This window comes from Sceloporus occidentalis, unplaced genomic scaffold (genome assembly GCF_023333645.1).
Source record: "Sceloporus occidentalis isolate IW3139 unplaced genomic scaffold, rSceOcc1.0.p SCAF_3, whole genome shotgun sequence".
In the NCBI taxonomy this organism is placed as follows: domain Eukaryota; kingdom Metazoa; phylum Chordata; class Lepidosauria; order Squamata; family Phrynosomatidae; genus Sceloporus; species Sceloporus occidentalis.
Genome location: NW_028316983.1, coordinates 74613208 through 74640121, shown reverse-complemented (window position 1 = coordinate 74640121; position 26914 = coordinate 74613208). Strand labels below are relative to the sequence as shown.

Here is a 26914-nt window from a genome sequence, read left to right as displayed (position 1 = left end):
TTTGACAACAACATCAGAGGGGCAGGGACAATTCATGTATCTGCCAGCAGGTTCCAAGGGGTAGAATTGGGTCAAAGATGTTGTCTGTTCCCACCTTACCATAATAGATTAACCAGATGCATGGGTCTTCAAAACATTACTTGTTGTCATGTAGCAGTCAGTAAAAGAAGCCCAAGGGGTTCAAATCAGGGCCAGATGCTGCAGCACTCAGGAATACTCTTAAGTAAGCAGCTTGCTCCAACAATATCTGAAGCTTAGATTGTATTTATCTTGGCCCAAGCTACTCCACCCAGCTCCCTCCTCTTCCCACAAAGTGGGAAGTCTTAAAGGGATAGACTTGGAGTTTTAAGCCCAGATCATCTCTCTCATTGTGAGAGCTCATGCCATGCATGCTGTTGGTACTGATGTGTCATTCCCAGCAATTGTGGAGCTTTCAGAGAAGGGTGTGCATTTGCAATCTAGTGGTGGAGGTGTAACAGAAATTTCAGGAAACTTAAATTTCTAGGATTGGCAGAGCAATAGGATTGGCAAGAGGACCTAGTAATTGAAAATCCATAAGTTTATTTCCAATTGTCGACAAAGGAAAACAACAGAGATTCATAGAGAAAACACTTTCTAGGCATTTGTAGGTCCTCCAGCATGATTCTATGGTCAAATTCTGGCAGATGCTGACCATAGTTCTGCTGGACAACTTAAGAGATTCCAAGAGAAATGTTCTCTCAGGTTAAAAATGTAGTGTGTTTTTATTTGTGGTTTTTCCACTTTCATGTGGGTCCTGTGCCCCTAACCACAGCAAACGCGGAGGCCCTCCTGTACTTGCTCTCATGGAAGGGTTACAGATTTGCCACTGTGAGAATTGGAATGGAACACCTGATATGCATCATTCACCCATTAAGCACAGGTGCACTCCTTCTATTGACTATGGATTGACCATTAACGCTAATTAATGGTGTCCCATAGGGATCAGTTCTGTTTCTTACGCTATTTTAACATCTCCATCAGGATGGCAAAATGTGCTCTTTCAGATATTATTGATTTGCAACTCCCACCGTGCCTCGCCATTTGCTATGTTGGCAGAGACTAATGGGAACTACAGGTTTTTTTAAAAAATAATTAATTTAATTTATATCTCATTTTTCTCCCCATATGGGAACCAAATCGCCTTATAAGTTAAAATGAAATACCTAAAAGCAGCAGTGATGTCCAAAGTACTACTGCCCAGTCCTGATCTAGACAGAACTGCTGAAAAGGGCCATCTGGGGGTGTGAGATGCATTGGCACCAACATGCAGGCGACATTCAATACTTGGTTTCCTTATATCAATTGAATTGTAGAACATTTTTTACTAGCCTGGTTCTCTTCAGATGTTTTGGACCACACCACCTACCAGCATGGCTGTTTGATGATGATGGGGGTTGTAGTGCAAAAGATCTGAGAGTCTGGGGAAGGCTATTCCGCAGGTTCTGAATTGGGAAAAAGAATTTTTCAAAAACAGTAAGCCAAAAAGTTAAACAAAGAAGACAGCTGTAATTATAAAGCTGGGAAGACATTTTACATCTTTGTCAAAGAAAACTAGTTTCTGAAAATTCCTCAAAGAGCTATGTAGAACTGTTTCATTTCTAACTCAGCTAAGAAATGAATATTTGAAAGTATTCTAAAGAATTTCAGTGCCCTCTGGAAATCTGATTTCACATATAATGTTCAAGTACTTGAAAATTTTCCAGGAAATCCAATCTTAAATGCAGGAGTTAGTGCAGGGCAAAGCATCACATCCAGCTGCAGTTTCTTCCACTCAGCAATGAATTCCTGGCAGTATTCCTAAGGAAGGGAGAAACAGGGAGAGGGAGAGGGAGAGACTTCAGCATTCATGCCTTAATTACACATTTTCTTAACTGCTGCAATATGCTGTACATGGGAGTACTCTTGAAGAGGGTCTGAAACCTTCCATTGGTGAAAATGCACCAGGCTATGTTGTTCTTTAATGCATGGCAACAATATAGTATTATTCCAGTATTGACTGGTTGCCAACTGCTTTCTGGGGTCAATCCAAGATGTTGGTCTCCTCCAACTCTATGATTCCATGAGGTCACATGGACAATCCTAGAAGCTAAATTTTCTTAATATAATTTCAAACATCTAAATAAAACAGATGTTCCTGAAAATTGACTCAAAAGCCTTAAAATAATTTTTACCTCAATTTCAGAATGAAGTTTCCAAAGTTCTTTCACAGGCCTAAAATTTGAAAAAGAGGAAAGAAGTAAAAGTAAGCAAGAAATAGCTTTGGCTTTCCATGTTAATCTGATCTACACCAGTCTTGCCCAACCTGGTGCTCTCCAGATGTGTTGGACTATAAAACCCACCATTCCCATCCAGCATGGGGAAGGCTGTTGTACATTAATGCCAGACCAAGCCATTACCTAGCCAAAGACTGTTCCTGATATAACTAATAAAGGAACTAATATGCCATTTGCAGGGAAGAACCACTGAGTGGGAGGAATGGATACTTTAGACTTCTTGTGTCCATAAATAAACTCCTAGCAACCCCCCCCCCAAAAAAACCCCACATCCCCCTCAACACAAACTGTTTCCCCCTTGATTCCAGTGTTAATTCTCATTTGAATGCCTTGCAGGAAAAAGACTGAAGGAAAAAAAAGCATAGTTCAAGCTCAGTCTTATTCCCTTCCAAAGAGCCATATTACATTTTTCTTATAAGGAAAGATGGAAATGGGAGCCAAATACTTCCCTTGTGAAGTCTAGCTTTACTCTTAAAATGTTGTTATATACAGATATTGTTAGTTTAGACTGCTTTTTTTTCCTGATCAAGACTATTTTTTTCAGCAGCAAAGTACATAAGCTTTAGGTCCCCAGAAACTTAACTGTCGGTTGATTATGACTGTCAGCTTTTAGCACAGTATCTCAAGGTTTCTTCAAAATTCTAAGAACATGGGGTTTTATTTTAAAGCATGTCTTTAACTCTCATAATTATAGCAAACATATACGCACACATATACACATCTGATATAGACTCAAAACCAGAGGAAGGTAGTGGAGACTGTAACAAAATATCCCAATATTATTTCACCAACAAACACAAAGCAGTTACTTAGGTAAAATATTTAGATACATTTTGAACAGATTGCTTATTATATGTATTATCTCAGCTACAGAATTGGAACCTTCTATTTCAGACTTTTTCCCTCTGGTTCAGACTTCTATTCTAGTACTCAATTTAGAAATCAAAGATAAAGCCATGTTAGTCTGTAAAATCAGTATGGAGAGAGATCTTGTAGTACTTTTGAGACTAACTGAAAGAAACAAGTTGGCAGCCTGAGATTTCCTAGACTTCAGTCTACTTTCTCAATGCATCTGTCTAGCAAATCTCATGCTGCCAACTTCTTTCTTTCAGTTAGTCTCAAAGGTGCTACAAGATCTCTCTACATGCTCAAATTAGAAAGTTCCTTCTGACACTAGAAGAAGTCCCTCCCTCCATCTTATCTAGTGTTACACTGATATTAGGGGTTGTAAAAATTAAGTTCTTCAACAACTCCCAGTATCTTTTTTTGTGGGTTTTCAGGCTATGTGGTCACATTCTCAAGATACACAGCCATATAGCCCCCAAAGCCACAAAAAACTATGGATGCTGGCCATGAAAGCCTTTGACTTCACAACTTCCAGCATCCTTGGACAAGCTGGCTTAGGGATTTGGCAGTCTTTGGTACAAAAACATCAATTTTCCAAACCTTGGTTTTTTATATGCACATGTCAATTAAGGGAGTCCTGGTATGACTTCTCAAGTTCTTTTCTCCCTGATCAAGTGTCTCAGCTACCTTCTTTGAATTAATATAGAAATCACCTGGACCTTTGCTGACAATCATATTAGACAATACCATCTGCCCTTCATATCCATGGATTCTTTATCCATGAATTCAACCATGCACAGCTTGAAAATATTTCAAATGGATATAAATCCCAAGAACCAAGCCTTGATTTTGCTATTTTATATTAGGGACACCATTGCAGTATGACATTGTATTTATGGGATTTGAGCATCCACTAATTTTGGTATCCATGGGGAGTCCTGGAACCAAACCCCAGCAGATACCAAGGGCTGACTGTACATTTAGCACATTTTTAAAAGAAGTGCTCCCTCAGGTGGTGAAAGATATTGTGTCATAGAATGTGATTTTCCTCATCCATACATTTAATATGTATTATTTTGTCACTGGAAAATAAACCTTGGTTTAACTGGCAAGTCTGATTGTTGAGGCATGCATTCTATTGAAATCTCACTGTGGGAAGGAAAACTTATTACATTGCAGGTGATGTATATTCCCTTTAATACCTAGTTTGGTCCTGGGAAGATGCAAGCATTCAGATATTTATATTTTACAGTCCACCATTGGATGTTTAAATATTTCCTGGCACACAAATATATTTCTGAGAGAAAATCCTGTCCCCAGCACCTGTACCCTACTTTTTCCTTTTTGGTGTGTAAGCAAATTTTAACATGGACAGCTTTTCAAAAAAATGTCTTCCAAGATGGGATCCAGAGAACTTTCTTCCAAAACCAATTTTCTAATGGGTCTTACTGTCAGCTTTCTCCACTGCCCAGTTTTCACAACCATACACTGAAATGGGAACCACAATGAAAAGGATGATTTTGACTTTGGTATTTATTGATATATCTTTACACTTAGGGATCTTATCTAGTTCTTTCATTGTGGCTTTTCCACATCTTTGTCTTCTGATTTCTTGACTACACTCTTAATATTAATTTGTGACTGAGCAAAGGCATAGAACATTTTTATGCATGGTTGTGAAAACTTGACAGTGAGGAAAGCTGACAGGAAGAAAATGAATTCATTTGAAATGTGGTGATGCTGGAAAGTCTTATGGATATCATGGAATGCCAAATTTACACCAAGCTCTTGGTATTCCCTGTGGATACCAAAATTTGTGGATGCTCAATGGCACAGTAAAATTGTATTCTTTATATAAAATGGCAAAATCAAGGATTACTTTTTGGATTTTGTTGTTGTTGTTGAATATTTTCAAGCTGTGAATGGCTGAATCCATAGATGCAAAATCCATGGATATGGAGGGCTGACTGTAGAAATAAAAGGGTCTAAGAGCAAATTAACTCTGAATTCTCACTACAAACCTAAATGGAAGCTTTTGTAGTTTTGAGATACCATGTCTCACTATCAAAATCAATAATGCTCAGTAAAATGGAAGGTGATAAAGAAAGAGAAAGATCACATTAGAGATGGATTGATTCAATCAAGGAAACCACAAGCCTCTGTTTGCAATACCTAAGTATGGCTGCTGACAACCAGGGATCTTGGAGGTCTCTCATTTGTAGGGTTGCAAGTTGAAGCTGCAATTGCAAGAAGGCCTGTATGGCATCCCTGACAGGATATTCAACTAACTTAGCCTTTAGCCAGTAAGTATTATTGAGGGTGGCCAGAGGGAAAGTGTTGGCAATACAGAAAGCATATATGAACAACTTGAGTAACTCACTCCTTGAGCAACAAGAGTGAAGACAAATATTGTGTTCTCCCAGTCATATCCTCTCTAGGCCTATTTACTACCTTTTTTGCAAGAACTTGATGAAGTCAATTTCTAGAGCTACAGCTCCCGGAATCCCCCAGTCAGTATGGCCACCAGTTTAGTTTTCTAAATTTGGGGAGTTTTCGTCCAAAGAAATACTTTTCCCAAACTCTGCTTGTTGCTTAACTGCTGTAGAGTTCAGCAGGCAAGGGATGTGGTGAACCAAAGCTCCACAAGGTTATCGGTGGGAGAAACCATTCAAATCTTCTGATGCAATGGAGGGAAAGGTAGAATCACTAGCCCAAGAAGTTACAACCCTCTGTTCCTAAGAGAGATGAAGAAACTATTTTTTCACCAATCAGTCCTTACCTCTCTGTCATGTTTCCAAACATGTTTGATGTACGAGAACTCTAAGGAAATAAAGAAGAATCAACACAAGAAATTTTGTATTTGCTAGACACCATATAGAATTTTTTTACTCATTCTACCCACTGTTCAGACAGGTAGACAGTCCTTTGTTTTTTTGCTTCTTCTTCCTCGTTATCATTTTCTTCACATTAGCCTGGATTTCAAAATACACACTGCTCTGTTGCCCTCGATTTTTGGACTCTATTGTTAAAATCACATTCCTCAAGACATGAGATACCTTCATTTCTTAAATATAACTTAGCCTCCTGTCAGTTCCTCTCAATGCGTTTGGAGTTTTTCACTGGCTTGGAATGAAGGCTATTACATGTCTTGTGATCTTCTAAGCTAGCGTAAGAATTATTTTATTTATTTATTTCATTTATTTATATCTCACCTTTCACCCAAGCTGGCTCACAGATGAATAAGCTAAAACAATACATTTTAAAAACAGTTAAATATATAAAATTAAAAAGCATACCAATGTTTTTTTTAAAAAATGAAGCACCTTGGAAAGAATATCATAATTGTTCATTCCCAGGTTGAAAAATGGGTTTCCCAACAGCAGAAAATTGTCAAAGGAGAACAGTAGACCAATGAGAATTCTGTGCAACCTCCAGAAGTGTTACAGAGGAATTATTCTGCAGAGAGAAAAAGTGGGGAGCTTTGAGGAGAAAACCTGTTTTTCTCTGTAGAATAATTTTTCTACAATACCTCAGGACAATAAAATATTGGGAGAATACGGCAGAGAAATAGTTATTTCTCCCTTAGTAGAAAGAAAATAACTGTCTTTATTTATCTTTGCATGCAAGGGGGAAAAAGTTGAGGATTTACATCTAGGCTAGAGTGATTATTCCATCTCTGGTTAAAGGCCTGTACTGCAGCCACTCACTCACAAACCACATACCAGCCTGGGGTTCTGGGTCGACTCAGCCTGGCATCATTCTGTAGGTCACTAAAACAAGTACCCAGCTTGTTGGGAGCAATTAGCTTATACAGTCAACCCTTCTTATACACGGATTTTTTATACACGGATTCAAGCATACACGGTTTGAAAATGTTCAAAAAAAGTATAAATTTCAATTATCAAACCTTGATTTTCCAGTTTTTATGAGGGACACCATTTTGCTATGTCATTATATTCAATGGGACTTGAACATACATGGATTTTGTTATACACGGGAGATCTTGGAACCAAACCCCAGCGTATAACAAGGGTCCACTGTACTTTGTAAACTACTTAGTACATTGGTAAGTGGTATAGAAATATACTGTATATACTCATATATAAGTCTAGAAATTTTGGTCAAAAAATTAACCCAAAATACCTGAGTCGACTTATCCATGGGTCAATGTAAGTACTGTACTTTAAATCATAAAAATGGACCACTCCTGGTGAAAGACAAAAGTGTGATCTGTCCTGGAAGCACTGACCTTCCCTCTACTTTCTTATCCATCCAGCCTTTATGATGGGCATGAACAGTTATACCTGCTGGATATTTTTTTTTACTTTGACATTGTTTTCCTGTGCTTAATCCTTTACATTCTTTGTTACATGCCTCTAAGTCTTACACTCAACTTATCCATGGGTCATATCAAAATCCATACTTTTGGCTTCAAAACCTGTCCTCGACTTATACATGAGGTCAACTTAGTCGAGTATATACAGTACTTGCTATTGCTATCACAATATGCACCTCTTGCATGCTTCTTACATAATGTTTTTCACACATGTCTTTCCTCCTATTCCTTCACTTCACATTTTTGTGCTATGCTCTTTGTTGCTTGCACACTGTCACTTACATTCCCCCACAATGCCTCTCTCCCTTGCTTCTCACCTACAGCCACTTCCACTGCTGAATCTTACTACCCTCCTACTCTTTCCTTCACCTCATCTTGTGCCCTTGCAAATGTTTCTTGCATTCTGCCACTCTCACCATTTACCTCTACTCTCTCTCTTGTTTCAGTCCATACCCTTGAAGTGTGTCCCTCCTGTCCTGTGCCCCTCTCAAGTTTCTTAAATGCTGTCACTGAAGGAGCCTGGAGAAACTAGGAGTAGCTGTGTGGTGAATTTCTACGTATATATCTTAAATGGCTTAGAGCCAGTGTCCCTCTAGGAGCACTTTCTCCCATATGCTTCTACCTAATTGTTAAGATTAGGCTCAAAAAATCTCCTCTGGGTGCTGCCATAGTTGCAATGGTATGATGGGTAAAGACTAGGGATAGACATTTTTATAACATCCCCTGCCCCTCCCTAGGGAGATAGATCTGCCTTATACCATTTAAACATCTTACTACACCCTTCCTCTCTCTGTATTTTACATGCACATATTATCAGACATAGGTAAGAGTGGTTTTGCTAACAAGAATATCCTTTAAAAATACAAAGAAAACCCTGTATTTATAACAATTATGGTTGCTTTTTTCAGCAGATTAGGGCATGTCAACGAAGAAACAAGCCTTACTATTGGTCTGACGATCCAGCTTAGGAGATGTCGCAGCCAATTAGGAAATTTTGCCATGAGCAGGAAATCCTTTATTGAGGGATCCGCCAACTCGCCTTTGCTGAAAAACAACCAAGACCATCAGACTAGGTAATCTTCAAAATGATTTATCATTTTAGCCCTCAGTCTCCCAGCTCCAGTACTTTGACCATCACAAGTGGCACAATATTATAGAATCCTCAGCTATCACACATGTGAACTCCATAAGGATTCAGTGTATGCACTGTGAATTAGTTATGCATTATTTCATCTCTTATCTCTATTTCATTCTATTCTTCAGATGTACATCCTGACAACACTTGGCTCAGGTCTAATGTGTTTTACAGTGAAAGCCAACACAAATTATTTATTCCACTTTCCCTTGGTTTCCATATCCTCCCCTAATACATGAATGGAAGGATGTAACACAGCTCATGCATCTATTTTTTACATAACATAGTACTTACAAGCTTTCTAGATATGTGGCACAACCATCAATAAAGAAGCCTCTGACACAAATGTTATACACCATGTATTCCATACGGATGGGCTTAAAGGGAACCAGCTGGAGGAAAAATAAAAATAATTAATTAAAATTATATGAAAATAGTTATCATTGTAAAACACAAGAAGACAAGAAATAACTTGCCCATTCAACTAAACCCTTTTGCATGAAACAGTAAGGCAGAGAGACAATTCTCCTGGCAATGATAACAAAAATGATTCTAAAGGAAGGAAAGATGTTCAGTGAACAGATTAAAGGTGTAACTGCTCAGCCTTTTGGAGGCATAAGAATTAGAAACTTCTACATTTCCCCACATGTCCTCTAGCCATGGCAGAAGCAGCTACAGATATTCATCACACTTTAAATATAGCCATTATAGATTGTGTGTTATTCTGTTGGATTGCCATCCAGAGATTTTTGACCACATATAAATTCTTTGTAGCTAAGATTCAGTATGGATCAAAGAGGACTAACACTGAGCTGAGATAAAGAAACCCAGAATACACTAGGCACTCCCTTTGGATCACAGAAAAACACCCAGAAATATATACATTTCATACATTTCTTCAGTTAATGAAAGCTTCTGAAAGTAAGAAGTGAAATCATAATTTAAAATCTATGTCTCATTAATTTGCACATTAGTAGAAGATAATGTAGTAAAAATGAAGACATTTTCAAGACATCTGCCACAAGGTGATGAAGCAGCATCAACCCCGAACCCTCATTATATTTACACCTTGTAGAAATACAGTGTCTGGATATGATCTGAGATCAGGCCAAAGCACATGTACCCTTTAGGAATGATATTCATTTTCTACCTTAAGTGATGGAAGGTATTTTCATCTAGAACACAGCACTGAGGAAGAAGAGGCATAACCACTTCCTACTCCATTTCTGTGCTGCCTTTCTCTTCAGAAGGGACCTAAGGTGGCTCAGAAATAAAATGACCACTCTCATGCCAAGTTCTAATACTGCTAAGCACTGGGTGAGGATTTAGAATGAAGGGTACATACCACATGGCCAGCCTTTTCCAGGAGCTCCTTGGTCTTCAGTACAGCTCTTTTCATGGAAGGACTTGGCATAATAAAAGAATCAGTGATGTAATATCCTATTCGAAGAGGCTGAGAGCTAGAGTACACCTGGAGCCGTGAAGGAAGGGGGAGAAAAGAATTTTGGAGTGATCTCGGTATTCAACAATCCCTACTGGAATTTGCATGAGTCAGCCAGCAGGCCAGGTTAATATGTGAAATAGAACATGTGGAAATCTGTGGCAGAACTTGAAAAATTACTCTTTTGAACTACAGCACCCAGAATCCCTCAACCAGCCCAGGCCAGGCTGGCTGGGTGACTCTGGAAGTTGCATTTATTTTACTTATATGATTTATATCCCTCTTTTCTCTCAAACAGGACTTAAAGTGACTTAAATGTGTAAAACAGAACACCTAAAATAATAGTAGTGTATATGCTCATGTATAAGTCTAAAAATTTAAAAACCAAGTTGACATATCCATGGGTCAATGTAAGTACTGTACTTTAACACACACACACACACAAATATATATATATATATATAGATAGATAGAGAGAGAGAGAGAGAGAGAGAGAGCGAGAAAGCATCCCCTGGTGAAAGGCAATCTGTTCTGGAAGCACGAACCCCCTTCTGTTCTCTCATCTATTCAGCCTTTAGTGTGATCACAAACAGTGATGCCTGCTGAAATTTTGTAAGTTCTTTGGCACTGTTTTCCTTTGCTTCAAACCTTTATATTCTTTGTTATATGCCCCAAGGTTTTACCCTCCACTTGTCGCTGAGTCACAGAATTTTGGCCCCCAAGCCCACCCTCAACTTATATATGAGGCTGACTTAGAGTTGAGCATATATGGTAAGTATAACAGTTAAAACACTACTTTTAAGACATTCATTTAAAAACAATTAAAACAATGCAAAGTACATATTTTCAAAATCACGTCTATTACATGTTCATCTACCCTGGTCAATAAGGTTGAAAGCATGTTTAAACAGGCAGATCTTTGCCTACCAGCAACAGAAAGAGTGCAACCCAAAACAACCCCAAGAGAGTTTCACAGCTTAGTTAATTCAAAGAAGTAACTTTTGTAAGCTTGAGTTGGTGGGCCTGCCCACTGCTGATGGCAACACCCTCCACTGATGGCACACACCCTCTTATATTCCTATATTCAGCCAATGTGAACCTTCAGTCAATAAGATGGGGAAGCAACGTGTCCCTTGTTAGCACAGCTTCACTTGCTACTAGTTTGTCTGTGAACAGAACTCAAAGTCCTAGTTTTTACCTATCAAGCACCATATGCGAGAAGGGTTTCCATGTTTAAAAACAACCTCATATGCATGTTGATGGAGGCTCAAGCAAGAGGTTTTTCAGTGGTTGCACCTGGGACTTCTTCCCTTATGAAGGCTAGATGCTCATCTCCAGATCCTTCACCAGGCAAAAACGTTTGTTGTAGTTTTTAGTTGCTTTAGAGAGCCATTGTGGCATAATGGTTTTAGTGGGCTACGGCTCTGGAGACTAGGATTCGATTCATTGCTCAGCCATGAAACCTACTGGGTGACCTTGGGCAAGTCACACTCTCTAAGCCTCAGGCAATGGCAAGCCTCCTCTGAACAAATCTTACCAAGAAAACACCATGATAGGGTTAGGGTTGCTATCAGCTGAAAATGCCTTGAAGGCACACAATAATAACCATGTGTGTTTTTAGTCATTTTAAACATTTCCGGTAATTAAATTACAGTTAAAGATCTTTCAGGTATATTGCGCATGTATTTTGCCTTGAGTCACAGTCTAGGGGAAAGAAGGCAGGAAATATATCAGGAGGAAAAGGCTGAGATGGTGATGATTAGCTATCCTCTATCATGTCAGTGCCCAGTTCTGTGGTCCACAAGGAGGTTTTTGTTTTTTGTTTTTTGTCAAAATTTGAGCAGAGTACAGCCTGGGTCCAACCTATCTAAAAGACTGTAGCTCTCCATATAGGGCTGCTCATGTTCTGAGATCTCTGGGGAAAGCTTTCTCTCAGTCCTGCTAGTTCCACAGGCATATTTGCTGAAGAGACATAAGATAAGGTCTACCATGGAAGCTAGGCTGGTCCTCTATTTACTCTTTGTCCACTAGCATGCAAAGATCTTTTAACCTTTGTATTTGGTCATTAATTGGCAAATATCATTTTATAAAGGCTATTAACTGGTTGCTTTGAAGGTAGCTTTACTACAGGATGTCCTCTGTTCACTACAGGAAAATACTGTATTTTAATTCAGTGTTTAGTTTTAACATGTTAACTTGTTTGTTTTCTAAAAAAATTCATCAGTAATTAAAATGATTTCAGCTGTATTTTGTTTACATTCATGCTCTAAGTCAGCTTGGGAGACACTGGGGGAAAGCATAAAAAAAAACCCTTATCACCAGTGTACATTGACATGATGCTGGTGCAATTAGTTACTTATACTAGTCCCTAAAGATCCTCAGCCACTGGATCTGGCATATAGGACTACCCCTTTTGTTTCGCAATAGGGCAGACAGAGGTTCTCACAAATGCTGGAAAGAAAAAGAAGGATGGCGCCAAGACAATCTCTTTGGAGATGGAATGCCAAAAATCAGCAGAAAAGACCTTCATATCTGGTACACACCCTCCTCTCTTCAGAGGGTGGTGGGTGGAACCCAAAGCAGGTCTTTAGTGGCTGATCTTAGAACCTGGGCAAGTTTGTGAGAAAGCTGGCAGGTCTCCAAGTAACCTAGTCCCAGGCCATTAAGGGCACTGTATGTAAAGGTCTGCACATAGAACTGTGTCCAGACATGGATGAGAAGAGATGGGCCCTTCCTGACAGACTATACATTCACTATGCAGGTCCATAAATACAACTTGAACCCATCAGCTGTGAATGTTGGATGTGATGGCAGATTGGTGACAGACTGAAGATAATTGTTTATTTAATGGTGCAGTGCCAGGTGGACTCTGGCTTAAAAGTCAAGGTTCTATCCCAAACAAACAATTAAGCCAACAGTATTTAAAATTCTTCCAAAAATAGGTAGTGGCAGCAACTGAGCAACAAAAAAGCTATGGCAGCCATACAAACTGAACAAAAAGAGGCAAGAGTTATTTTCAAACTATTTGTGTCAACCCTCTTCTTTCTATCTTAAACTCAATTCAATAAGCTTAAAAGGTTAATTTTCCACCTACAAAAATAACCACTTTTCCCCCAGGTAAACACATGGGAAAAAGAAATCTGAATCATGCTTCTAATTCCATGCATTCCATCTCAGCCTCTACAGCTGCTTTCATGTGCTTTTAGTCAGATGTGAACAATGTTTATTTTACCTTCTGGTTATTAGTACATGAGAAAGGAAACAATGTTGTTGGATATGGCACAGCCACCAAAAGGAAAGAGAGAGAGATTTCTTAAATACTCCCCTCTTTCCCCATGATTCCTACTTTATGTAAGAGAGGGGTAGCCAAACCTTGAAACCACTCACCTGCTCATTGAAGGGAAGCGGTGGCACTGTGGGATCCAGGCGGAACATTTCCTCACAGAGGAGAGCTCTCAGACAAAGAGCTAGGCTGTCAACATCCTTTGCCATAGGTCCTAAGCTTGCAGCAACTAGAATCAAGCAAAGAATGGTAGTCTTCCCAATTTGTTCTTTCGGGCTTAGAAAACTTTTCTGGAAGCAGTAACAAGTTGTGTTTAGAATAATAATCACCAAACTAAGGGCTTAGAAATGCTACCTTTTCACAACAACTTGCCAAACTGCCATGGTGTCAAAGGGATTCTAGTAGCTGTAATGCAAAAATGTAACTTTTCCAAGCCCTAACTTTAATTATAAAACAAAGTAAGGTGCAATTCCCTTCTTGTAAGAGTCAAAAGCCACCATCCACGTTGGCTGGGGGATTCAGGCAGCTACAATCTACGAAGTAACTTTCTGAATTTCTTTTTCCTCATACGAATCAGAGTAAGTCCAGTAAGAATCCATTCATTTGCTTGTACGCCAGATATCGGAGACAATAAATTCCATTGACACCTAAAACTGTTCTGTGTGACTTCCCCTTATGAAAAGTGGAAGCTTTTAAATAAAATGGGCGTTGAACAATTAAATAAACCAAAGTGACTTATGGAAAAACTTGATGACACACGGAAGGGATGAGAAACATGTAACATGGGCTCACAGAGACCTTCCAATCCCCTACTACCATAATATGTTCCATTTTGAAAACCATTTAGTACTCATGTTTGTAGAACTATACGTCAACAAAGTAAGTGTGTGTGTGTGTGTGTGTGTGTGTGTGTACACGCGCGTTAATAAAACTCATTTCATGTCCTCTGAGCACTGGCAATGTGTATGAGTATTGTTATTGTTGTGTTGCTGGTGATGAAGGCAATGTAGTACTGGGAAGACCAGTTATGGAATAGGATTGCCATATATTTACCAGGAAGACCTTTCACTTTCTTCAAGCAAAATCACCCACCTGATTTCTGCCCACGGATGCTTGGTACCATTCCTTTTTTGCTGTGGAAAGATCACCAAAACAAGAAATAAAAATATTAGTAGCAGTTTTTGGCAAAGCTGTCAGAACTCTGAGTTCTCAACATCAATGTTTCACTAATTTTCTAATTGGGAACCTTTCTCAGGTCCAAACACAACTGCTGTTTCAAGCACCTTGGAGTCTCCCCTCTACTGCATGGGGAGGAAGCACTTTAATTAACAATGGCCAGCACTGATTGAATGAATCTAGGAAACAAATTCTGGAAACTCAAAACTGCTATTTATTTTGCTTGTATAATAGACTGATGGCCAGTGTGATGTAGTGTTTTGCATGTGGGACCATGACTCTGGGGACCAAGGTTCAAATCCCCACTCAAGCATAAAGATGCCTGGGTGACTTTTGCATGTCACACTCTCTTTGCCACAGAAAATGGCAATGGCAAGACCCCTCTGAAGAAATCTGCCAAGAAGACCCTATGATAGGTTAGCCTTAGGGTCACCAAATCAAAAATGACTTGGAGGCACACAATAAAACAAAAGACAGTGCATGTCTACTGAGAGGTACGTTAGGCCAGCTTTAATGTGTCATAGGCTGCTACCACACTGCAGAAATAAAGCAGTTTGACACCACTTAACTGCCATGACTATGGAATTCTGGGATTTGTAGTTTTGTGAGATACAGTACTTAGCTTTTTGTGTCAGAGTGCTCTGGTGCCCCACTAAACTACAAATCCCAGAATTTCATAGCATTGAGTCATGGCAGTTAAAGTGGTGTCAAACTGCTTTATTCCTGCAGTGTGGCAAAGCATACTCAGGTGAGTCAGTATAGAACTGCAGCCTCTCAGAAGTAAACAATAAATAATTATAATAGTCCAACATGTTGTCTGTGTAATAACTGTGCCAAGTTGTTTTGCTACTTGGACTTAAGACTTGCTGCCCCATCCTGGAAAGTCTCCTGCCTATACACTTACAATAGATCTGGATCCTATGGAAGTGTCCTATACATCAGCTCTTATGAATTCTCTGAAGATGCTAACCAATAAACCCTTCCAGAGCATGGCTGCATAGCTCAAAAACCCACAAAAAAAACCCCTGTAGCTCTTATGAATGTTTCTAGCAGCTGTTTTTACCTATGGCCCTAATATAATTGGCAGTCCTTAGCAAACTAGACTTGGGGAATCTGTATATGAGCCTGTCCATATCTTGAGATCTTCTCAAACTACAGAAAAAGAGATTCCAGCTCAACATTAGGAAGAACTTCTTGACAGTAAGAGCTGTTCAACAGTGGAACAGACTCCCTTGAAGTGTGGCAGAATCTTGTTCTTTGGAGGTTTTTAAACAGAGGCTGGGTGGCCATCTGTTGGGGGTGCTTTGATGCTGTGCTCCTGCACTGCAGGGGGTTGGACTGGATCGGCCTTGGGGGTCTCTTCCAATTGTATAATTCTGGGGAGGCTCTTCATTCTTTCCCACCACCCTCGCAGGTACATCTGATGAGAACAGAGAGGCCCTCTTATTGGCTGGTTCCAGGCTCCTGAACACATTTCCTAGAAAGGTTAGACTAGCACTTTCCTTGCTATACTTTTGTAGGCAAAGAAAGACCTTTTTGTGTGGGCAGGCCTTTGAGAACTGACTGTTCATATTGTTTATATTTGTCCATCTTTTCTTTTATGGTTTGCTTTTAACTGTTTTTAATTTTATTGATAGTTTAATTATATTTTTAACTTTTATATGATGTAAAAAATGTTGCTGTCTCTGTTTTAACTTTTGTAAACTGCCTTGAATTGAAGACTAAGGAAAGAGCAGGACATAAATAAATAAAATTATTATAATTATTATTAACAGAACTTACAGTGTTGACTTGTAAAGTTCCCATAGATTCACTGAATCTACTGTGCTTGAGACTAACAACAGGATTTAGGCAACTCTGTATTGTGAGCTAAGTGCTGCCATTTAAGGATTTAACATGGCCTAGTACCTAATTCTATTGCCTGTAGTTTTCAATCCACAGATCCCACAGAAACCAGCTGGAATACGGATGCTGCCTCCTATGTCTGTGCCAATACCCAGGATGGATCCACCACTTTTAATAAGAGCACTTTCTCCTCCTGAAGAACCACCTGGAGTTTTGGTGTGATCCAAAGGATGTACCGTTTGGCCAAAGATCAAGTTGCTACAGTCATAGCTGAGAAGAAAGAGAAGGCAGTCAATAAAACAGACACAGCCAGCCCCAAATCTTTCAGATAAAGGTCTGGCACACAACCTGAACCATCCCTTACTTTGTCCAATTCATTAATTAGGAAGAGGAATCTTTATCCACTGAGGATCCAGAGAAGCTCCAACTACACAAAGCCCCTGCTTTCTATTTATACCTCATCCTCAGTTGTGGGAAAGAGGCACAACCACAACCTGCCACAACCATTTGCTGTCCAAACAAATAGATTTTCTTCATGCAGAGAGGCACAAAACTCTTGTGAACGAGCACTGAGATGGGTCCAAATTGGAATAAAGAAGCACACCAGTCCCAAGAACCAAAGCAGTTCCCTGCGACTGCCTTATGCCTTGCAACCAGATGCAATGCTCCAGGTTCTTTATTAAAACATGATGCAAATGTATTTTTTAAATTCACTAAAATTAGCAACAAGCTGACGTTATTCCTGGGTACCATGGGAAGGGAAAGCAGAACAGCCTGCCACGGTGACTAGGAGGCAAAAGGTAATAGTTTCCAACTTCCAGTTGAGCATGTAGATTGTAAATCTACAAACCAAGAGAACAATAACTAGCCATCATATTTCTAGAATGAGCTGGAGTAGGTATGAGGAGATTAGCAGAATGAGAATGACAACTTTCCAAAATAAAAACTGTGCATGGTTCAAGAAATTAAACAAGGGGGCATAACATAAGTTGTCAAATTTTCCCCTTGGCAACTCTGAAGCACATACTTCAGAGGTGGAAAACATGTGGCCCTCCAAGTTGTTACTGGGCTGCTATTATCCTAGCTAATGCATAGCCAATAGTGTGGGATCATGGGAGTTGCAATTTATCAGCATCTAGGATCTCTTTCTGCCTTCATTCCATGAAGCATTCAGTTGCTCCTCAGAAGCTAATTTCAAGACAGGTTGAAATAAGAGAGACTAGCTGGCTGACAGCCAGCCAGAGTTTTGCAGAGCTAACAAAACCATCTGCCTTGCCCAACTGTCATCACCACAATGTCAAGTATTTCAATGCTTTACACACAACAAAGACTGGCTTTAGAAGCTCCATTGTAAACCACTCAGGGGCCAGTTTCATGGCATCCAGTTTACACCTTTTGTGCTTTCTCTCTCTAGTGACAATTGGAGTATAGTTCTAAGCAGTGTTTGTATATCTGCTGTTTATCTATAAACAAGTGCTTTCAGACAAGTTATACAAAATGGACAGAAAAGGTTTACAGTTAGTAAATAGATGCCTGTCATTCCGTCTGAAAACAGCCAATAAGTTGCTGAGTATCTGTACATAGCACCGGCAGTAGAGGGTAAAATTTACCTCAGTAAAGACTGAGGAACATTTGTTTTTACAAATGGAATTGCTCCTTGATGTTTCAGCACCTGGACAACAACAGCATCTGCTACTGCTGGATGGTTGAGACGTTTCACCAGGCCCAGTGTGGAGACGAAGCCCTAGAAAAAGATATGGAAATGAGTTATCTTCCTCACAGAAACTTAATATATCATACAAGTCCTGACCATAGTATATCAAAAAAATAACACAAAACATCACAAATAACACTCCCTCCCAACACGTTTTATACATTATGGTTTCATTTCATTTTCTATACGAATCAGAGACTCACATAGGAATGTCTACCATGTGACATTCCTTCAGTTTACCAAAAACCATTCACTTTCATTAGGGGAAAGATATTACACATTAAGTATACAAATCATACTTAACAAATCATATAAAAATCTTGTGACAAATTATATAAAAAATCTTCAGACTGTCAATAACTTTCACTTACATTTTAAACATACAAAGTAAAGGAAGAACACACATTTTTAAAAATACCACCTTCACCATGGAGTATTTATCTTATTCTTGTCATTTTTTTGTCATACTTTTGAACAAATCAAATTAATCTTTATATGAACTGATTACCATTCTTTTTGCAATGCATGGACAGCTTTATTCATAAGTGAAGTTAATCTTGATTCTATTTTGTATGACTTAACTCTTGAAAACAAACTAATCAAACAACCACTTTTGTTAAATGCCACTCTGCAGACTTTTCTCAAAGGATTCTGGTATAGTAAGTCTGTATGATTTCACATAATGAGATGATGACACATCATGGGGTGGCAGGAGACATTCATCAAGATATAGTGAGTCACAACCAACACACCTCTCCTCTTGCAATCTATCTGATAAAGAGGGTGTTCAGTATGTGAAGTGAAGCAGACTTGACAAATATGAAAGCTGATCACCATTCAAAATGATGCAAGTTCCACTGTGTAAAATTAAGAGGTTGTATAAACTACCCTAAACGGTAATTTCCAATCCCACTCAGCTGCTAGATCCCAAGCCCCATATCCATTCTTCATTTCTTGTTCCAAAAGTGGATGACGCACAGTGCAATACCAATCCCATCATCTACTCTTGACTAAGTGCAGCAGTTTTTCCTGAAAATTTGTGTATGACTGACCTCTGAAAAACCTTTCTTTATTTTGTATACCAAGAATTCAACAATATTGTTTTAAAACAGAGAGGCACCTGCTACAATTAACTCAAGACATCAACTTAGCATACCCATAAAAAGAAAACATGCATACTATTAAGAAACCCCATGCCCAATTATTGCTTTGTCACATGAATGCCAAGCATCCTGGCCACGGTCCACTCTGGCTGTACCTTGCAGTCAACTGAGTCCTTTATACTGATAGGAACTCCATAAAGCAAACCCTTCTTTCCTTGACTTTTCATTTGCAGAAGCTGGGATTCACTCTCTTCAAGATAATCAGTCACACAGTTGACATCTTTATTCACTTTCAAAGCCTGAGGAAACAGGAAAAGACAGCCAGTTGAATGAGGCAATGGTCTAGATTTATGAGGAATGCTGCAATAGTGAGGTGCTGGAAGACAGGACATAATGTGCTCTGTATCCACCAAGCTAGTCTGCTTCTTACACATACAGTAAAGGAAGTTGTTCTGAACTAAGATTTGAATGGTACTCCTTTTGGCTTTTGCGCATGTAACTGAAGATAGTGGGAAGCACCACCTTATCCTTCACCTTGGGAAGAAAAATGACTTAGGTGAGCCCTGAAATAGGTCAATTGTGAGCCAACACACAGATCAATGGCACTGTATAAATAAATAGTACAGAAGCGATCTCAAAACTACAATTTTCAAGGACCTTTACCCTTGGATTAGTTTGAAGTCACTCCTCACCTTGTCCATGTAGGTATACAGGACACTTTCAGGTGAAAGCAAACCTTCCCTGAGTTTCCTACAGAGTTCAGGTAGAGTCAAAGACAAGATGGATTCTGGTTGGTGGCTTGGATTCTGAAAGAGAAAGAAAAAGACTTCCGTACATTATCTGTAGCTCCCAATGATGACAAGCCTGTGCTGCTCACTCCAGCTATTCATATAATCCACCCACACAAGCAGCATTGCCTGTGTTTCTTTTGAGAACAGTGCAGAGAAACCTGAATAAGTAAATTTCATTGCATAAACTCAAGCAAAAAAGTTTGGCTAGCACCTGAAGATTGTCACCTTGTATTGAATTCAGCTCTGATTCATTTCTCATACACACAATTAAAACAAGAACATCCTGTTTGGAAGAGTTGCCGGAAAATGCAACAAGGTAAAAACATTAGACAACAAACTCTGATTTTGCCACACACATGCCTTCAAGTCACCTGCCAACTTATGGCAATCCTATGAATTTCATAGTTTTGTTAGGCAAGGAATACTCAGAGCTGGTTTTGCCAGTTCCTTCTTCTGAGATATAGCCTATAGTACCTGGGATTTGTAGGTGGTTGTTGCTGACTCTGCTTAGCTTCCAAGAACACCTGGGATCTAGTGCCTTTAGGATATTTAGGCCGTTGTTCTACATACCATCCTGTAATTAAGACTGTAAATGCGCACAAACACATACAGTCGGCCCTTCTTATACACGGATTTTTTTATACATGGATTCAAGCATACATGATTTGAAAATGTTCAATAAAAGTATAAATTTCAAATATCAAACCTTGATTTTCCATTTTTTATAAGGAACACCATTTTGCTCTGTCATTATATTTAATGGGACTTGAGCATCCATGGATTTTGTTATCCACGGGGGATCTTGGAACCAAACCCCAGCGTATAACAAGGGTCCACTGTATATGGTACAACCTCCTTATCTATGGGAGGATACGTTCCCAGACTTTCCACAGATATGCGAAACCATGGACAATAATGAATCCTGCCTTTTTCCGTGGGAAAATAATAAGAGAGGGTGGCAGGCTTTATTGGGAACCAGGCGCTGCAACTTTTCCATGGGCTATTGGCAGCACAGATGGGTGATGTTCCTTCTCATATAGCGTCTGTGGATGACTAAGGCAGCAGTGGCCTTACTCAATGCTTGCTGGCAGCCACCCAGAAATGGAAGAGCCATGCAGTGCTGGGGTGGTGGTAGCATATCCTGCACCACCCCCACCCCCACGGAATGTGGGATTCCATATTTTCATATCTAGATGGTTGTCGTCATCAATGTGTGCCTTCAAGTCGTTTCTGACTTGTGGTGACCTATCATGGGTATCTGGATAGAGCCATGTTTTTGAGAGGCCACAGTGACCTCTGGAACACTAGCAAATTTCCCATGGGAAAGGCACACTGACCAGAAGACATATGGAGAACTAGACAGTGCTTAATGAAGGTTAAATGGGTTTGTTAATCACTCCATCCTCTCCTCAGACTTTCCGCACACAACCAACTTGCTGCTACAGACCAAAGCTATGCCACACAGACCAGAACTCCAATCTCTGTGTATGTAGCCTTCACATGCTGTTCGAGATCTGCTTTGTTTCTCATGGAACCCCCTCTTCAGGACCTGCAATTATCACTCCTCTTACTCCCAACTTCTTGCTATCCAACCTTTCACATCTGTCTTTCTGTTAGCTCTGTATAGTTCTTAAAGTTGCAGTGGTTTTGTGTGATTGTGTGTACATCTGCACATTTCTGAATAAAACTTTTTTTGTCCATCAAAACTAGAGGCTCTCTGCAGTTAGTAGTAGTATACATAGGTGTAAAAGGTCCTTAAAGCTACCCAACTTCTTGCAAGCCTGCTCCTGAGCTAATAAATCCCTCCAAATATCAAGGAGACACTGTCACTGTTGAAGAGGACCCCAAGTCTCCCCACCTTTTGGGATAACAGTGGAGCTGGAGCAAGCCAACCCCAGCCACTGATCTCTGACCCCACCCAGATGTAAAGAGCCATGTGGTGCCAGGGTGAACCAGGACAAGGTGAGTACAGTTGCTGATCTCTGCCCCTGACAAGCTTTCCTTCCCATCCCTTGTCAGCCCTACCAGGCCAGCTGGCCATCCATCCTTGGGGTGGGGCTTCAATGTAGGTAGGTGAAACCACAGACAATGGCCATGTGGATATGGGAAGGGGAGGGTCCAGGTGTGCACGCTGGGCTCTCTTGCAGCCTGAGCAGGCAAGGCTTAACCCGACATATGACTTCCAACTTTTGACAAGATTTAAAAGGGTTAAAAAGTTGTCTTATACGCCAGAAAATACGGTACCTTGAATTCACTGCTCTGTATCCCAGTCTCTGGAGCAGCAGAAAGCAAGCAATAGTATGCTCTTTCAAATATTTAAACATGGTTATCATGTCACCTCTTAACCTTCTCTTCTCTAGATAAAAAGTACCCAACTCCCCATGTCTCTCCTCATAGGGCATGATTTCCAGACCTTTCACCATTTTGTCACCCTCATCTGAATAGGTTCCAACTTGTCCCTAACCATCTTTAATTGTTGAGAACTGGAAACAGTATTCCAGATTATGTCTGACTAAAGCAGAACAGAGTGGCACTACTACTTCCCTCGATCAAGACACTGCACTCTTATTGATGCAGTCAAGAATTGCATTGGTGTTTTTACCTGCTGACATGTTCAGCTTGTGGTCTATTAAGACTCTTAAAACGTAGCAAACCTACAGTATCAATGGGTTTTCTTGGCAATATTTGTTCAGAGGGGATTTGTCTTGGCCTTTCTCTGAGACTGAGAGTGTGTGACTTGCCCAATGTTACCCAAAGAGTTTCCATGCCCAAGCAGAAACACTGGCCTCCAGAGTCATAGTCCAAGAGTCCACCATGCTGGCTCTCACCAAGCTTGTAACTTTATCAAACAGAGATAAGATTAGTCTGGCATGACTTGTTTGAGAAATCTGTGTTCATTTTTAACGATCATAACATTCCTTTCTAAGTACTTACAGACTGTCTGTTTAATGATCTGTCTTTCCTGGTATTGATGTCCAGATGATTGGTCAGTAATTGTTAAACCAAGAATGGGCAAAGTGTAGGTAATCTGCAGCCAGTAATCATTTCCAGACTAATATAAGGATGGAAACGTCTGTGCATCATTGCATGTTGTGTGCATCGTGATGCTTCTGTGCTCCAACTGCCACAATTAAGGACTTTCTTCTTGCAGCCACATCTCAAAAACTTAATTATACAGGTCTAGTAGATTTGAATCACATTTAATGGTTACTGTGTGTTAAATCAAGACCTACCAGACTAGGGTTTAAAGTCTTGTCCACCAGAAAGCTGCATTTGTTTATGAAAAATTACAAGGTACCCTGACATCTTAGTTGAAGCAGGTTTACACTGCCATAAACGGTTGATGATCAAATTTTTTAAGGCTGCATCTTTAAGATGCAACAAAGATAATGATAAAAGTTTTCAGTACTGGATTGGTCTACCTTCATTTTAAATGGGCATAATTCTGATTAAATATGCTTAGGATTGCACTCCACCAGTTGCATGTTGGCAGGTGCAGCTTTTCTTTTCGGAAGGGGGAAGGAAAAAGAGGGTCACCTGGGCACTTTTGCACTATGCAATTAAAGCACCATGATCCCACTTTAACTACCAGGGCTGCATCTTGCATCCCGCCTCAGCTATGGAAACCCACTGGGTGACTCTGGGTGAGTTACTCTCTCAGCCTCAGAAGATGGCAATGGCAAACCCTCTTTGAAGAAACCTGCCAAGAAAACCCCATGATAGGTTCATCTTAGGGTTCCCATAAGTCAAAAAAGATTTGAAGGCACATAACAGCTGGTGGCCATTAATAAACCTTAACAGCCCTACAATGGAGACCAACAGAGCATGATATATGTGTTTGTGTGTGTACACACACATATATGGGTCAGAGTGGTGTACCGGTTTGAGGAGACTAAAGTTCAAATCCCAGCTTGGCCATGTAAACTCCCTGTGTGACATGAAGTCGAAGGCTTCCATGGCCAGCATCCATAGTTTTTTGTGGATTTTTCGGGCTATGTGGCCATGTTCTAGAAGAGTTTCTTCCTGACGTTTTGCCAGCATCTGTGGCTGCCATCTTCAGAGAAGATGTGTGACCCCTGTGTGACCTTGGGCAAGTCACATTCTCTCAGCCTCAGGGAAAGTCAATGGCAAACCTCCTCTGAAGAAACCTGCCACAAAAACCCCATGATAGGTTCATCGTTAGGGTCACCATAAGTCGTAAACAACTTGAAAGCACAAAACATCAATGAAACTGTGACTCCCAGGATTCCATAGGAGGTTGCCATGGTAGATAAAGTGGCATTTTAACACTACAGTGGTGAAGGTGTGATAGCCCTTGGTGAAATTATGCCACTTAAACAGTGACCAGAGGTCCTCCTTTTCCAGGACATGCCTTACATGCCAGCCTTATGTCCAGGAGGAATTCCAAAATGTCCTCCATTTTGTGTATGGCTAAGAATGGATTGCCATTTCTATGAGTATGGGTTTGCTGTTTTTTTTAGACGCGGCATAGCCTAGTGGTTTGAGTGTTGGACTAACACTCTGGGGACCAGGCTTCAATTCCGAGCTTGGCCATGAAACCCACTGAGGACGATATCACACGACTGAAATTGGAAGTATAATCCAGTGTCATCCTGAACAGAATCATGTGTATTCATGTTATTGTGCAAAAGGTTACCACACACGATCGCTGGCAGTCCGAACGCAATCACGCGTCAATCCACAGTTAAGTAAATTCAGTGAACTAGCGAAGTCACAAACCCTACTCCTAGTTGTTTGGTGTGATGTGCATTTCTCCTTTGGGGGTCCCATGAAGCCATGCTGCAATTCCGCTTCAATTTTGCTTCTGCTTGTCCTTCAGCATTGATGAGGGGGGGGACTGTTGCCTGCTAATTAAAAGGCATGGACCCAGAGCTATTGGATAACCATTATATTCATGTTTTAACGTGACAAGAGTGAATATATGCTTGTTTTAATGTGAATAGAGCATATTCTTTCAACCATTCTTCCCAACCTCATTTGTAAATTGTGGGGTTCCTTGGTTCCTCTCTCTCACTCGCCTAAATATGCTATGCTCCAGTCATCTGGTGTCTCACTGAGCATGCGCAAGGGTGCCAATTTGCAATTAAGAACCCACCGATGCGATGGCTTACTTTGCACAGAATCTGGGTCGCGTTTGGGGAGGCCATTACAGCGAATTTAAGGTGTGATAAGTAATCACGTAAGTGCATGAATTTTCGAATTGACCTCGCTATCTTCTTTCGAAATTGAGAGCCTCCCGTCCCGTTTGATAAACTCCTGAGTGACCTTGCGCAAGTCACACTCTCTCAGCCTCAGGGGACAGCAATGACAAACCTGCTCTGAACCAACCTTGCCAAGAAAACCCCAGGATAGATTCACCTTAGGAAACAACTTGAAGGCACACGACATGGTTGTTAGCGCCCTCCTTGCGTTTGTACCCTTTTTATAACTGTCAGCATTTTGCTATGTGATGCCTTAATTTTATAACTTTGGTTTGCTGATTGTACGCCGCCGCCGTCTGGCAGGTTTCATGTCTATTTTATCTCGTGTATGCAAAACGCTGTATATAATTTTACAGTGCTATATAAATAAATATTTAATAATAATAATAATAACAACAACAACAACAAAATGAGTGCTTTTAGCTTTTCTATGTTGTCATGTCCCCCATTCTTCTGGCATGTCCTACTGGGTTCTTTTTTAATGGTTTTTATTTTAACATGTTATAATTTAATTTATAACCGTTTTATCTCTTAAAAGTGTCCAATTGTTTTTTTAAATTTTATATTCATATATTTTAATATTCCTGTACTGTTTTTATTTGTATTGTTTTATACATGTTGTTCACTGCCTTGAGTCCCTTTGTTGGCAGAAAAGCGGGATACAAAAATAATAATAAATAAATAAATAAATAAATAAAGCATCAGTGATTCTCAAACTCTGGTGCTCTTTGGGGATTTTATTTGTTTTAGAGTGTTTAGATCCAGCTCTTCTGCCATTAAAAAAGAAAGGCTTCCAGAGCAGCTTACAAATGCTTCATTATACCATTTGGGTTTAGGACTCCAGCTCCCAGAAGCCTCAGCCAAAAGCCTGGATTTCCTGGGAGCTGAAGTCCAACGATAAAATAAACATAAAATAACATAAAAGGCCAGAGTTTGGGAACCACTGTCCTCCATTCTGACCGCCTGGTCCTCCTTTGCGGTGAGGGAGGACTCCGAAAGACCTCTCAGACTGTCCCTTTGAGACAGAAGAGGCTGCATCCACACTGCAGAAACAAACACCGCTTTAATTGCCTTGGGCTCCAAGCATGCAGTTGCAGGAGGAGCTGCATTGGTCGTGGGAGCTACCTGCATTCCCAGAATGTCACTCCATGCATGGAGCCGGGGGCAGTTAAGCGGCTTCAATCCGGATTTGCTTCTGCAGTGTGGATGGGCTCCCCAAGAGGCACCCTCCTCCTCACCTGTCCCTGCCACCGCTGGGCAACCTTCCCCATCCTTTCCAGGGCTCCCTCTCGCCTCCGCCTCGCCTCCTCGATCTGCCTCCGGAGCTTCAGCCGCTGCCGCCATTTCAGCCACAGAAGGGTGGCTGCAGAGCAGCAGAGGAGCGCTGAGAGCAGGCTGGCAACCATCCTCCTCTCTCTGGAAAAGCAGGTGGGCGTGGCCTTTGCGCAGATTGGCTGAGCCCTAAGCCACGCCCACCTGAGCCATGATTGGAGGACAGTGCTACACTGCAGCAGCAGGGTCAAGGCACTGGCTCCATCCTAGGGACACACACCAACAAACTATCATCATCATCATCATCATCATTATTATTTTATTGATATGTATGGTTTTTATGGATGTAAGCTGCCTTAATCTTATTGAAGAGGCAGGATAGAAATAATAATAATAATAATAATAATAATGATGATGATGATGTTGGGGAAAGCAGAGGGTAGTAGAGAGGAAAAC

General features: G+C 40.3%; 1 protein-coding gene across 1 annotated transcript in view; it reads right to left on the bottom strand.

Moving 5' to 3' along the window:
- LOC149316237 (fatty-acid amide hydrolase 1-like) overlaps nt 1-26593 on the bottom strand; it is a 38469-nt gene extending 11876 nt beyond the window's left edge. Inside the window, exons 1-13 of the mRNA XM_089515071.1 lie at nt 26425-26593; nt 19866-19979; nt 19329-19472; nt 17967-18100; nt 16420-16626; nt 14428-14468; nt 13440-13564; nt 9957-10082; nt 8906-9003; nt 8421-8520; nt 5920-5960; nt 2193-2232; nt 1710-1818 (exon numbers count right to left, since the gene is read on the bottom strand). Of these exons, the coding sequence (XP_089371197.1) occupies nt 1710-1818; nt 2193-2232; nt 5920-5960; nt 8421-8520; nt 8906-9003; nt 9957-10082; nt 13440-13564; nt 14428-14468; nt 16420-16626; nt 17967-18100; nt 19329-19472; nt 19866-19979; nt 26425-26592 (1447 nt within the window). The 5' untranslated portion in view covers nt 26593. The remainder of the gene's footprint in view (nt 1-1709; nt 1819-2192; nt 2233-5919; nt 5961-8420; nt 8521-8905; nt 9004-9956; nt 10083-13439; nt 13565-14427; nt 14469-16419; nt 16627-17966; nt 18101-19328; nt 19473-19865; nt 19980-26424) is intronic.
- Nucleotides 26594-26914: the final 321 nt, after the last annotated feature.